The 14,010-nt window shown below is 56.5% G+C and overlaps 1 protein-coding gene across 3 annotated transcripts; it reads right to left on the reverse strand.

Moving 5' to 3' along the window:
• Window positions 1-241: 241 nt before the first annotated feature.
• TRIM35 (tripartite motif containing 35) lies at window positions 242-13,783 on the reverse strand. Of its 3 annotated transcripts, XM_074989028.1 has the most exons (8): window positions 13,666-13,783; window positions 12,744-13,164; window positions 11,608-11,703; window positions 9,216-9,446; window positions 7,625-7,647; window positions 6,713-6,834; window positions 1,246-1,828; window positions 264-300 (listed from the first exon to the last, which is right to left on the reverse strand). In XM_074989028.1, the coding sequence occupies exons 1-7, from the start codon at window positions 13,767-13,769 to the stop codon at window positions 1,263-1,265; spliced, it is 1,563 nt and encodes a 520-aa protein (XP_074845129.1). In that variant the 5' UTR covers window positions 13,770-13,783; the 3' UTR covers window positions 264-300; window positions 1,246-1,262. The 3 variants fall into 3 exon arrangements, with proteins under 3 accessions (XP_074845130.1, XP_074845128.1, XP_074845129.1); XM_074989029.1 differs by having other exon boundaries at window positions 242-1,828; window positions 9,267-9,446; XM_074989027.1 differs by having other exon boundaries at window positions 242-1,828.
• Between the last annotated feature and the right edge of the window lie 227 nt (window positions 13,784-14,010).

Genomic DNA, 14,010 nt, shown 5'->3' on the forward strand with positions numbered 1-14,010 from the left:
GCTATCGTTCTCCCCAGGGCAGCCAGGCAGCAAACTGAACCCTTTCTGATGAAGATTTGAATAGACACACAAAATTTGAGACCCAGCCCATCCTGAAGCCAGAGAAGTTTGTGGTTTTCCCACCCCCCAACAATCTGTTATGGAGACAAACAGGAGAAAATAGATTCCTCCCCCCGCCCCCACACACACACACACACACACCCTCCAGTGAACAAAAGAGCAGCCCTGTAGCACCTTAAAGATTAACATTATTATTTATTAGGTGACAAGCTTCTGAGAGAGACACCCACTTCTTCAGATCTGGAGAATAACAGGAAAAAAATGATGAATCAGCTAGATGGGGTGCAAGAAGCGGGGAAAAAACCTCTGCAAGTGTCATATTAAGTTCAGTGGGATGGCTGAGATCACTGAATATCTAAGGTGAGGAAATTGTCCTTGTTATGCATTAGGTAGCTGAGATCTTTGTTGAGTCCATGGTCATGGGTATCAAACTTGAAAATGAATTCCAATTCTGAAGTCTCCCCTTGTAATCAGGTGTTACAATCTTTGTTTTAAAACACACACCAGTAAGGCTTCAATAGCGCATCCTGCGCATCTCAAATGCTCACTGAGCAGCTTATGTGTATGTAGATTCCTAATGTCTGATTTAAGTCCATTCACTCTTTGGCAAATTGATTGTCCCATTTCTCGACTGCACATGGCACAGTAGCATTGCTGGCACCTGACGGCATATGTCACATTAGCAAAAGTGCAGGAATATGAGCCCCTGCCCATGTAACTGACGAGGTTACGTCCAGTGATGGTGTCTAGTGCAAACATGTGGACTGGGGTTTGTTGCAAGGAAAGGTTCCCGGGCGAGCAGCTCTGGCATGGGACATGCTGTCACTAGTGAGAATTGACCTGAGGGTTGGCAGCTCTCTGCAGGAAAGAACAGGTCCATCACCCAGGACCAGTGAGAGTCAACCACCACATTCCAGCACAGGTTGTAGATTGTCAGTGTGGAGGAGTTGGAAGTCAGGGTTATACCTCATGACAAGCCGTATTGTGTTATTAACCTCATTAGGCCTATCTAGAAGTAGCTTGGTTCTGGGTTTTTGGTCTGGCCCTGTCAGTCTGTTTCTTTACTTTTCCTGGGGGGTAAGGCCAAGCTAGAAGCTAGGCAGGGTGGTCCACTAGAGGCAGACACCCAAAGGCATTTGGAAGAGCAGGCCAGGGGCAATGGGGGACAGCAGAGGCAGTCTTTACCTGTTGTATGGAGCAGCCTAAAGTGGAAGGTCTTCCTTGATCAGGACTTGCAGAGGGCAGATCCTGAGAGCCCCAGGTGGCCTATCAGGCATCAGGCTGCCCACGTAGAAATAGGGGAAGACCTCACCATTGAAGTGCTCGTGGAAGGTGTAGATGTGGCTCTTCTGGTCAGCGTCATAGAAGGAGAGCTCGCCCTCGTCGCAGTCCAGCTCCACCCGGATCCGCTTCAGGTCCCGGAGCGGCGTTTCCGAGCGGGCCAAGTTGGAGACTCGGCACATCTCGCTGTCTGCCCCTTCCAGGCGGTAGATGTACCAGAAGCCCGAGCGGGCGTCGTGGTGGAAGTTCCACCGGCGGCCGCTGCGCCTCTTGGCCACGCCCACACGCCAGTTAGTGAGGCCACCCAGGTCCACCTCCCAGACGTGGGAGCCCCTGGAGAAGCCCTGGGAGCCCAGGATGCAAGGGTGGGAGGAGAAGCGCTCGGGGTTGTCCACCAGCAGCTTGTAGCTGCCGTTGGAGACACTGGTGAGGTTGCTGGAGACCGAGAGCCAGCCTGCGGCAGAGTTGGGGTCAAAGCTAAAGGGAACTGAGAAAGAAAAGTGGTCAGGAGCTGCCTTCGGAGCTAGCATCACAAGCTGGTGTGAGGGGTCTACTCCCAGCCTCAGAGCCTTTGTTTATCCACAGCTGTGGGCAAACGTTGCACCTGGCAGCCTTCATCCCTCAACCTCTCCCACTGGCACCTCCATGTTCCCCATCTCAGCCCCCGTGTGAGGAGAGACACTTCCCCCAAGCTGCCCATGGGACAGCACCAGGTGCAGGATGGAGCCTGGGGCCAATGCTCACCCTGCAACATGCCAGAGGCCTTGAGCAATCAGCCTCGCGTGGCCAGGGCTCGTCTCCAGGCCAAACTCTCAACTTCACCAACCACTCCTTCAAGTCCTGCCTCAGCACACCCCCTGCTGGAGCTTCCACGGGATATGGCAGGTGCCACGTGGCCAGAACTGCTGTCTATGGGTGAAGCACCACAAGGATCCTACCCTCTCCACCACCCCATCCCACCCCTCGCCTGGTCTCCTCTTTAGGCCTGTCAAAGCTTTGAGGGCAGAGGCTCTCATTGGCCAGGGGTTCATACAGCACCTAGCACATCTCCACTGCCGGTGCCCAGGCACCACTGAACTGGAAGTATTTTCCACACCTGCCTTGTGTAGGGCTCTGTTCAGCTTTACTTCTTGTAACCCTACGGCAGTGGGCGAGCCACCTGCGGCCCCCTGGGTTGTGTGCGTGGCCCACGTGACATTTCGTTTACCAAAGCCCCCGCCCAGGTTACCACCTTCCACTGATTCCCCTCTGTGTATCCCCCTCCACGGGACTACCCAAGTGATACACGCGTCCAGCCAAGGCCCGTGAAGCGAGGCGCGTGCTGACGGCACGCAGCGCTGACAGAGCCGGGCGCTCCCTCTGCAGCCGATCGCAGCGCAGTTCCGGCTCAGTTGGCTAATCACAGCCCGCTAATTCTAGGTACACAAGCCCAGTTAGCAAAGCGACTCCTCCCGGGAGACCGTCTCGGGGATGACCATCTTGCGAGGCGCTGAGAGGAAAGAGGGCCACGCGTGCGGCTCGCTCGCTCGCCCATGTGGCTCACTGCTGGTGGAGCACCTCACGGCACCATCGCAGGATACCCCCGGGGGGGGAAGCAGAGCAGCACCAGTCCCAGTTCGCAGCTGAGCCAGACAGCTGGCGGGGGACTCGCTCCAGCAGTCACACAGGGAGCTGGTAGCAGAGCTGTCAACAGAACCCTGATCCCAAGCCCCAGAGCAATGCTTTACCCACCAGCCAGCTTCCCTCCTGCCTTCCTGGCTCTAAACCTGTGCCAGTGGTAAGATTTCTAGGGGCTATCCAAATCAGACCCCCAGAGCTCAGTGCGTGTAATTCTGGACTTCCCCTCCGGTCCCTTACAGCTGAGCTCGGGCAGGGAGCTCCTAGCTAGGAGCGACATCACACCCTCTGCTTGGCTGCCAGGGAGAGACGACTTACTGCACCTCCCACCAATGTCCCCTCCATTTTCTTCCACCCAAGGGCGGAATAAATGCTATGTGCACCACCTATAGACAACACACTGCCGGCTCTGGGCTCTCTGCACCTCAGAGGCACCTGAATCTCTGCTGGGCAGCTGCCCAAGGGCTCAGCTTTCAGAGAACACTTCCCCTACCCCCCACCTTACCTGGGGAGGGCGGGGTCACTAGGCAGAGGAGACACATGGGGAAGTCATGTGTCCACCCCTTTAGATTGTGTGTGTCTCTCTCTCTCACACACACACACACACACTCTCTCTCTCTCTCTCTCTCTCTCTCTCTCTCTCCCCCCCCCCCCCCCCCCCGTAAGCACCTGTTGTATAGGACCATCAATGCTCTGGACAAAGGGATAAAGAGTGAGGTGACAAAGTTTGCAGATGACACTGCAACATGGCTAGATTTCTATACTGGATATGGAAGCCATTTTATGCATCCACTGTAGCTAATGGCCCCAAAACAGTGCCAAGGGGGCCGGGTGAGGTGTCTAAGGAAAGCTGAGGCTGTCCTGGCTTTACGCACGCTACTCATACGTCTGTATCACGTTGGTAAGTGAAGTTCTAGATTTCAGCTCTGTAGCTGTGTTACAAAATGTTTTGGTGCTACGATGCGAACTCAGCCCCAGCCAGGGCACTGAGCTAAACAGTGTGGTGGAAACCAGGTCCACGGACATGGAACCACATCCCAGATGCTTGGGACTTGCCAGCAGAATGCAGCCCCCTGGTCAGGTGACCTGGGCTGAGCAAATGAATCGAAAGGAGATGCCCAGACATCATTTCCGCCTGCCATTTAAATGACGGGGCGTGCCAGCAAAACCAGCGACCAATGGCACTTTGCCGCAGGGGTTCACCTGAGTCAGGTGGGGGTCGACCTTCAAGGGACTAGGGGAAGAAGAAAGGGCTTTTGTCTCTGGACACAAAGAGAACCATGATGGGGACTTAGCAGCGTCCATCTTGGACTGGATCTTGCTTCTTTGTTCTGGGCCCTGTCTCCCAGGGTCTGTGTCAAAGCATGTGGACTCCAGCAGGCTGGATATACAACTCTCCAGTCACTAAAACCACATAACCTGAAGTGGACTTCCAGAGACATTTAAGAATCAGCATATAACTCCACTGGCCTGCAGCACTAATGGAAAATGATATATGTAAAGTATTGCTTTAAACAATTGTTCTCGCTAACCCTGTTCGTTATCAATAAACCTGTTGACTTAGATCTGAAGGATTGGTGTGTGTGTGGTGATTTGGTTAAGATCCTAGTACATATTGAGCAGGGATTGTGGTTGGACCCTTTGGATGGGAAGAAACTGCAGGGAGTTGGTGAAACAGGCTTAAAAGCCTCTTACCTAAATTTGTGGGTTGCTAGTCTAAGCTGGTATAGCAGCTGGGAAGTCTGTGGGTTTGCTTGTGCAGCTTCTGGGTGGCAGAAATGCTATAGTGGCTGGTTGGATTTGCCTTAGTGAGAAGGAATCTCAGCCTGGAGCTGTAAGTAGCCCAGATTTTAAGCAAAGTTACCCTGGATTGATTTCTCCAGCTGTGCTCAGAAACCCCATCCTATTACAGATATAAAATTACTCAGATAGTTAAATGCAAAGCATACTGTGATGAGTTAGAGGAATCCTCGCAAAACTGAGAGGGCAACAAATTAGCAGATAATTTCAGTATTGATAAATGAAAAGGAATGCACACTGCAAAACGTAACCCTAACTATCCATATAAAATGATAGGTTTCTAAATTAGCTATTTCAAAAACAAGATCTTGGGGAGTCATTAAGGATAGTTCTCTGAAAAACAGCCACTAAGTGTGCAGCAGCAGTCAAAAAAGCCAGAAGACTGTCAGGAGCCATTAGGAAAGGGATGGATAAGACAGAAAATGTCATACTGCCACCAAAACAAATCCATGGCACACCCACATCTCAAATACTGTGTGCAGATGTTCTACGCCCATCTCAAGATATATTGGGGGGTGGGGGGGAAAAAAGAGAAAGGCAACACTGAAGGAGAGATTAGAAAGTTTGGGACTGCTCAGCTGAGGAGAGAGACAAGGAAGGGAGAACAAAAGAAAGGTCTCTACAATCATGGCTGATGTGGAGAAAGTAAGTAGTTACCCAATGGAATTAACAGGCAGCAGGCTCTGAACAAATTAAAGTCCTTCTTCCGACTACACACAGTCAACCTGTGAACTCACTGCCCGGGATGTTAAAGGCCAAGACTAACTATGAGAAGTCCTGCGACACCTTAAAGACTTGGATGAAGCGGGTCTTTGCCCACAAAAGCTTATGCTCCAAAAAAATCTGTCAGTCTATAAGGTGCCGCAGGAGTTCTCATTTTTGCGGATACAGTAACCCCCGACTTACATGCAGGTTGCATGTCTGAGCAACCACACGTAAATCAAAATTTGCTTAAGTTGGGACAGGTCCCCCATCCTGGCTGTGCCTGGCTCCCTGCTCCCAGGAGCATCAGAGAGCCCAGAGCCAAATGCAGCAGAGCTGGTCAGTTTCCCAGAAACTGCAAGTGGTGGGGAGCTGGAAACCGACCGGCATAGCTGCACCAGACTCCCAGCTGCCCACCACTTGCTGGAACCAGGAAACTGACTGGCGCAGCAACGCTAGTCAGTTTCCCAGCTCCTGCAACCGGCAAGGCAGTGCGGCTGCTCCCCAGCTTCCCCTAGCTGGGGGTGGAGGGACTGGAGCCCGCAGGCATAGCACTGCACCACCTGGCCGACTCCACTTGCCTATTTTGACTCCCATTAATCCAAGCAACATGTTAAGTCGAAATCATGTAAATCGTGGTTTTACTGTACAGACTAACTATAACTGGGACAAGAAAGAACTAGACATGGCCTATTAGCCAAGCTGGCCAGAGATGCAACCCCAGGCTGGTGGCTGGTGTTGTCTTAAACTGCGAGTGAACAACAGGGGATAACTACCCTGGTCCGGTCATTCCCTCTGGAGGAGCCGGATTTGGCTACTGGGAGGAGGCAGGACAATGGGCTATGGTGGATCATTGGTCTGGTCAGGTAGGTTCTTTCTTTGGGTGTGTCTACCGCCCTCTAGTGTATAAAATCGGGACCTGCATGCATGTACAAATGGGTTGCTTCTCTAGTTCAGCTCAATCACAGAGGACTGGGGCAGGAAGAGACCTCAGGAGGCCATTGAGCGCAGCCACCTGCTACAAGAGCAGAGTGGAGAAGACGACATTTGTCTCCACCACTTACAATTCAATGTACCAGTATCTGGAGTCTGTATACAGAGCATCTTTGCCTGCTACATGCAACCCACTGCTCTTGGTGTGTTATTCTCTGGGGCTTGGTCCCATCCTGCAACGTTTGAGTATCCCTGTGGCTTTAAGGTACCAGTCACTCTCTGCCCCCCCGTCACCCACTGCCCTCCCTCAGCAACTCACCTACTGTAATGATGTCCAGCATCTTCTTCCACACGTTGTACTGCAGGGACCCCAGGAACTTGGGGATGTCAATCAGCATCCCAGGAGGGATGGCTTCTGGCTCCTCCACAGTGCAGGCAATCCTAGGGACAGGCAGCAGCCGGTTAGACCGATCCATCCGCCGGAGGCTATGGTTACCGCAAAGCATCACCTGGGCTGGGACGGACTTTGTTGTGCCAGTAGGTGATGGTTACAGAACAACATCCCACCACCAAGGCTGGGCCAGAGATTAGACCCCCAAGGCACTGCTGAGTCAGGACCATGCTGGTCTCAGGGTCAGCTCAGCACCTGGCTAGGGGGCACTGTGCTGAGGGAGGGGCTTTCAAACAGGGCTTCAAAAACAAATCCTGGGGTTCCCGGACCGGATTCCAGCCTGGGTAGTTACAGCCTGCCTGCAACTGCCCTTTCAGCCTGAGCTGGAGAAGGGACCATCTGTTTCCAGGCCCAGGTGGGGGCTCCATCTCCTGAATTTGGAACTAGAACTCAGTCCTGGAGCAGCCCTTCAAAGGCTAACGTGGCACCTGGGAAGGGGGTTAGTTATTTCTACCCAGAGTTTGCACCTCAGGCTCATCTCTACCACGTGCAGTTGGTAGTTGCCCAGGGACCTGAAGTGCCACGGGCTACAGAGTCACTGATACTCTGTGCCTCTGCAAACGAGGCTCCCTGCAAAAGTACCACCTCCACCTGACCACACTGGAGGTTCTAGGCATTGTGCCAAGGTTTTGTGTCCCCATGCAGGAAGGTTCATACAAGGGACAAAGCCATTGTGCTCGGGATAGGGAACGCCACAGGACCTGGCCCAAGAAGGCCGTGTTGTGCCCAATAACCCCAGCTGCACATTCGGGATTTCCAACGCTCAGGAACACACCCTACCTGCGCTTGCGGTTCTTGTGTTTCTGAAAGAGGAAAGAGACATTACACATTACACAAACGCCTTGCGCAGGTTTCACCCACAGAGGAACTGACAATGGGGGCACACTCCGGGGACAGGACCGTTATGTACCAGAGCACCCAATTTCACAGTTTGGAAGGGGCGAGTGATGTGGTTCTTATGCCAAGGACCAGCGTTCCCTGCAAGCTGAGCGCTTGGGAGCTGCCCACGAGAGAGTCAGGTACCGTCCAACTGATCAGCAGGGTGCTCACAGCCAGCAGCTTGTTTATGGGTGATGCACATCTGCACACGCCTCAGTGCACAGAACAAAATTGATTCCATCCATGGATGGAGGAAAAAAAAAAAAAAAGAGGGAGCCTGCCCAGGACTGGGGCAAGCCAAACTGCAAAACTTCCACAAGAAAACCACGTGCCGCTGAGCCGGCACTAGAGAATTTCCCATGAAAACGAGATTGTTTTGCTCCAACCACCTGGGAGAGGTGCTGACTCACAGAATGCAGGAAGATGGCAAGTTTTCCCCCGAGTTATCGCCTCACCTCCCAGGCCCTACCATGCCGCCCTACAGGCCTGTTTGCCCTTGAAACACTACAGCACTGCAGCATCCACCCTCAAGCTGCAGTTCCCCTGTCCATCGCCCAGAGAGGCCGTAGCAAGGTCGATGGAAGAATTCCTCCATCACCCCACAGCTGAGTGCACAGGGACTCAGGCGGGCTTACCTACGTCACTTGGGCAGCAGGTTTCTCTCATCCTGTGCAGCACAGGTGGGCTGACCTCGTTTTCTAGCACAGACCGGCCCTAACTGGTTTAATCCACAACCATTACACCCTTCAAATCCAGGGACTGATCCTCTGCTGGTGTCAGTCAGGGAAGCTCCACTGAAAGCCCTGGCGCAAGTTTGGGTTCACCCTGTCTGGGGCCCTGGCTTACAATTCTGATGCTCCTTAGCAATGTATCCAGCCCTAGGAACCCGCTCGCTTGCTGGAAGTCAAGACTGAGCCTTGGGTATCACTTCTCCACACCCTCTGCCATATGCCAACATCCTTGGTGGAGCAGATGGGAACTGAAGCCAGCTGTCGGGGGCTGTGGGTGAGGAGAAAAACCCCTCTAACTGTGGGGGGGATTCTGCATAACAAACCCAACATTGCAATTGTTGGGTTTTGCTGACATTTCAGCTCAGCTCTAGGTGTCCATGCCTAGGGCCTTTCTGCTAGGCTCCAGCCCCGTTACTGCTCCCGGAGGCATTACAGATTATGTCCTGCCTTGGCCACCAGAGTGTTTCTCGAGGGCATGGGGGCTCTCGCTGACAGGCTGCCAGCTGTTCTGGAAGCCTGTGGTTATCTGGCCCCAAAGGAGGCAGGGCTGCATTTGGTGATGCTGAAGACTAAGGACCACCATGGAAATGTTACAGCTGTGTTAACCCCTGCAATCCCCATCATTGGAGCAGAAATCTGCAGCAGCCCTGCACTGTGGACGGAGCAAGGATACCACTCCCACTACCCACAATTCCCCATGGGAGTCAGGGAAAGGGACCAATGAGCACTGGAGGCACTGGGAGGAGGGCAGGCAGCATTACCCTGAGGAACGAGGGGTCATCCTCCTTCAGGTCAGCCTGCAGCTGGTTCACCTCGTGCAGCAGAGCGTCGCCGTCCTCCGACAGCTTCTTGATCTTGCCCTCGATCAGGTCCTGCTTGCGCCGGGCCTCCTCCTGCAGCTCCGACAGCACAGCCTTCTCCTCCGCCTGCAGGAACTCGTGCAGCTGCTCAAACTCCTTCCGGATCTGATCCTCCAGCTTGGCCACCTCCACCTGTCCGACAAGAGGAAAAAGAGGACATAGCAACAACCTGACTTTAACATGCGCTTTGCCGTCCCTAGGGGGCGCTACATCCAACGCGTGGCACCAGGATCCCATTCCGACACAGGAAGGGTCGAGCGTGATTTGTACAGCCGGGGTGCCATGCAAAGACACAGCAGAGGGCCGCTGCCCCACGGAGACTGCAATCTGGGAAGACTAATCAGAATGTTTCGAATGACTTTCGTAAAAAAGCAGCAGTTGGGCCATGATCTTGGCTCCCCATAAGCCAGATGAGGCTGAAAAACCTTTTGATTTTTGGACACAAAAAGATCCATTTTGCTTTTCCCAGGTGAAATATGTTTGGGGTTTTGGCCCCCTGGGAAAACGCAAAGGGGGGGGAGAACCAAAGCCCAGCTGGGGGAAGGGAGTGGACAGCGCCAATCTGAACAGTTCAACTCAAAATGGAAACTTGCATCTGTTCCCCCCACCCCTGCGTCCCCAAACTGACCTTCTGCCTGGGAAAAAGACAGGGGCATTGTGACCAGCTCTGCTAACTAGACAGGGCAGCAGCCTGCTGGGCAGCTGAAGAGGCAAAACGATCCCAGAAAGTCTGTCGCAGCTGAACCCAGATCCTGAGCCCCGCTCCCAGCGAGGGCATTTGCTCCCACTGTGAATTGCCCCGACAAGTGGCACAGGATAGCTTCTTCCACTGGACACCAGCAGAACCCCACTGGCTGCCATCACCAGGAAGAGACCTTGGCCTGGACAGCAACTCCAGCACTTGGCCCCTGGGTTCCCCAGCCAGCATTTCCCAGCCAGAATGTCCTCCTGAGCCAAAAGCAGCCTCTCCTCCCACTCGGAGGGTCAAGGAGCGCTCTGGGACAGAGGCAACTACAGGGTGAACCAGCTACTCCCAGGACCCACCCATCAATCACCCTACTGACCACTCCCAGGGCTGAAGCTGACCTGGAGAACTACAGAAAACGAGCCACAGGGGCTCAGCAACCCCAATGCCAGCATCAGCCCCACCCATCCTGCACTCCCCTCCCCCACATTTCCCACAGCAGCAGAAACTGTCCTCCTCCACCTTGGCCTCCCCACAGACCCATGAATGCAAGAGACAGGCCAACACTAAGTGCAGAGCCGAGCCATCAGCCTCCCTCATGCACGGCCCGGCTGAGCCCCGTCTCGAAGGAAAAGCAGCTGGCTCTGGCCTGGGCCACACGCAGCTCTGCGGATGCTCCCTGGCCACGCGTTGTTCCAGCGGTAACCTCTCCATGCACAGCTCCACCCATGTCCTCGCACCTCTCCTGGGACTGCATTGTGCCCCCAGTCACTACCCTGGCACACAGGCCTCTGCCTCTCCAGGAGCCTTAAAGCACAAGGACAAGGAAAGGCCTCATCTCACCCTGCTGGTGATTCTCCAGGGGACAGAGGACAGCTGGAGGCAGCTCCCCCATTGAAAAGCCATCAGGCTCCCAGCTCCCACTTGTGCCATGGGGAATCTCCACCTCCCCAGACCATGCACTGCAGAGGCACCTTCTCTGGGGACTGCTGCCAGGCCAGGATGGCTCCTGGGCTGTTCTGGTACATTCCCGCTATCTATGCTGCCTTGCCCACGCTTGCTGCAAAGGGGTTAGGAAGGGCAGAGTCCAGAGCCCCAGCCATGGCTTGAGCCTGCTTCTGTGACCCAGCCTGCCTGCCCACAACAATCCTGCCTGTTCTCCTCCTCTACATCGCTGTCTAAGACTGCTGGCATGGACTAGGGGCAGAGTTCCACCCCAGAAGTGGCTGCATTCCTGCCACAGGAGCGTAATCCACTATATACAGTTGTAAAGGATCTCTGGATCCTCCAGGCTGAAAGCCTCCATTGAGAAATGTTTCCAAACAAGGCCCAGCCTCAGGCACTAGTTACTCAGAGAGAATAGGGGGCCCTGAGTAGGGGCACCAACCCAGTAACTCATGGCTCACCTCAGCCCCCAACCAACCCCTCCTGGCAGCAGCGAGAAAGACCAGCAGCTGACTGCCTGTGGGTTGAAGCCCACAAACAATAAGGCCAGCGGAAGGTATGCCATCAGCTAAGCCCCCCTTTCCAGTTCCTGCTGGGACTAGCTCCCCAGTAGCCCGGATAAGGGATCACAATCCATCCCACCGCTTCATCCCAGCGGCTCACCTGGTTATGCCTGGAGATGGACTCATAGGACCGCCGGACTGCCTCAAAATCTTTCACCTTTTCCCGCAGGGAGTTCTCCATGTTCCTCCATTTGGCCTGCAGGGTGAAGAGTTTCCTTAATGGCAGGCCTCCGTCAGGACACCAAGTCCTCACCCCTTTTATTTGCATGTTATATACATGCAGATGCACACGTACCCTTAACCAGAGTAAAACCACACCTCATTGTTAACAAGCAAAACGGGCATTTTGAAAGCCCCTTTCCTTCAGGGATCTCCCAAGCACCTTACACACATCAGTCTCCTGCTGAGTGTACAAGACAACCCCAAGACACTTCCCCTGGGGGGCAGGTGAGCCAGTGAATATCTCATGCAGGGGCTTCTGCATCTTCCACTGAAGCAACCAGTCCTGGCCACTGTCAGAGACCGGATCCTTAGCTAGAGGGACTGGCAATCTCTGTTCCCAGGGATTATTTTCCCTGTGTTACAGAGAATCAGTGACTCAGGCCTGCCCGCAGCACAGCTGGCATGAGAGCACAGGATGCCTGACTCTGAGGGCTGTGTCTCACCTCCTCGGCCACGCTACCCCCACTTCTCAGTCAGGGTTATGAGCCAGATTTCGGGGCCTGCCCCAATGGCTGCTGGTGTTTGAATTAAGGCGGGGCTGCCTCCCTGGTGACTCACTCGGCCAGTAACGACAACAGCTCCAATTTCCCTTTTCCAGCTGGAAGAGCAAAGCCCTTGTCTGGAGAGCAGCCCTGGTGCCCGGCTAGCAAGTGGCAAGAGAGCTCAGAGCTGCTGCTCTGCCTCAGTATCTCTTCCAGCCTCCATACAAGCACTAAGCGAACTCCACTGCCCTTGTCCCAGGGACTCTGCTCTCCGGTGCGTGTGCCCAGAACCTCCCTGTGTCCACAAACCCTGCTGGACTCTGTGCATGCACCCTCCTGCCATGGCATCATCAGGCACACACCCTCACACGCCTGCCAGGTGTGCGTGCCCGGTGGCTCCCTGTACCCACGCCACCCTGCTCAGCTCCGTGCATGCACCCTCCTGCCATCGCACGCCCAGCTCACGCACTTGGCTGAGTGTGCAACACACACGACCCCCATGAGCCCCGGGGGGCCTGCGCCCCTCGCTCACCCTGTAGTCCTTGGCCGTCTCAGCCACGGGCCGCACCCTGTGGCCGGCGTGCTGCTTGGAGGCCTGGCACGCCGCGCACACCAGCTCCTTGTCCTCCTGGCAGAAGAGCTTGGCCTCCTGGCGGTGCAGGGCGCACAGGCCGGGCCCCGCCTCCGCGCCCCGCCGCCGCTCCTCCCGCAGGACCAGCTCCACCAGGTTGTTGAGCGTGCGGTTGGGACGCAGGTCGGCGGGCGCGGCCGGCTCCTTGCAGACGGGGCAGGCGTGGCGCGGCTGCAGCGCCCACGAGCGGCTCACGCAGCCCCGGCAGAAGTTGTGGCCGCAGCCCAGGGTCACGGCCTCGCGGAAGGGCTCGTAGCAGATGGGGCAGAGCAGCTCCTCTCGGAACGGGGCGGCGGCCGCGGCGGCGTGCGGCTCCATGGCCCTGCGGGAGAGGGGGCTCAGCCGCGGGCAGCGCGCGCACCCCGCCGGGCCTGGGCTCCGCCCCGGCGACAGACGCGGCTCCGCCCCACTGGGAGCGGCCGGCCGCGGTGGTGGGCGCGGCCGGGCGGGGCTCCGCGGCTCCCACGGGGGCGTCTGGGGGTGGGGAGCACCGGCTGTCAGTGCGGGGCCGCTCTGCTCTGCTCCCGCGTGCGCCTGCGGGGGAGGGGGGCTGCTCTGCTCCCGCGTGCGCCGGCGGGGGGGGCCTGTTGTGTTCCCGCGTGCGCCGGCGGGGGGGGCTGTGTGCGGGAGGGGCCGCTCTGCTCTGCTCCCGCGTGCGCCTGCAGGGGGGGGGCCGCTCTGCTCTGCTCCCGCGTGCGCCTGCGGGGTGGGGGAGGGCTGCTGTGTTCCCGCGTGCGCCGGCGGGGGTTGGGGGCTCGCTCCCGCCCGCCAGCTCAAGGCCCGGGCCCGGCAGGAGGGGGAAGCGGCTGTGGTCGGCTTTTACCTGCTCTCAGGGCTGGCGGCGGCGCCCCAGGCCGGCGGGCAACGGCTGCAGCAGCCCCTGGCTCGGCGCTGCCTGCCGGGCGGCCGAGTGGGGTGTCTGGGCATCCCTGGCGCGCTCGGCCCCCCGCGCACGCTGCCCGGGAGAAGGGAGGGGCGGTGGCCGGGCCTCTCCTTTTATGGGCCCGGCCCTAGGCTGCACTGGGCTCCGCCCAAGCCCACGCCCAGGTCGGGGCCTGAGCTACGCGTCTGCCCCGGGACCGGCTGGCAAAGGGCCCGCAGCCGCCGCCTTGCAGCTCTGAGCGAGGAGGTGTGTCCGCAGAAGGAACCGGGCTTGGCTCTGCAGCGG

Source organism: Carettochelys insculpta, chromosome 3 (genome assembly GCF_033958435.1).
Source record: "Carettochelys insculpta isolate YL-2023 chromosome 3, ASM3395843v1, whole genome shotgun sequence".
NCBI classification, from domain to species: Eukaryota; Metazoa; Chordata; order Testudines; family Carettochelyidae; genus Carettochelys; species Carettochelys insculpta.

Coding starts and splice junctions, on each gene's coding strand:
- TRIM35 (XM_074989027.1), bottom strand. CDS start 13,769: ATGCCCAGACACCCCACTCGGCCGCCCGGCAGGCAGCGCCGAGCCAGG. Junction 7,648..9,215: donor ATGACCCCTCGTTCCTCAGG/GTAATGCTGCCT, acceptor TTCCTCTTTCAG/AAACACAAGAACCGCAAGCG. Junction 1,829..6,712: donor GCTGGACATCATTACAGTAG/GTGAGTTGCTGA, acceptor TTTCTTTCTCAG/TTCCCTTTAGCTTTGACCCC.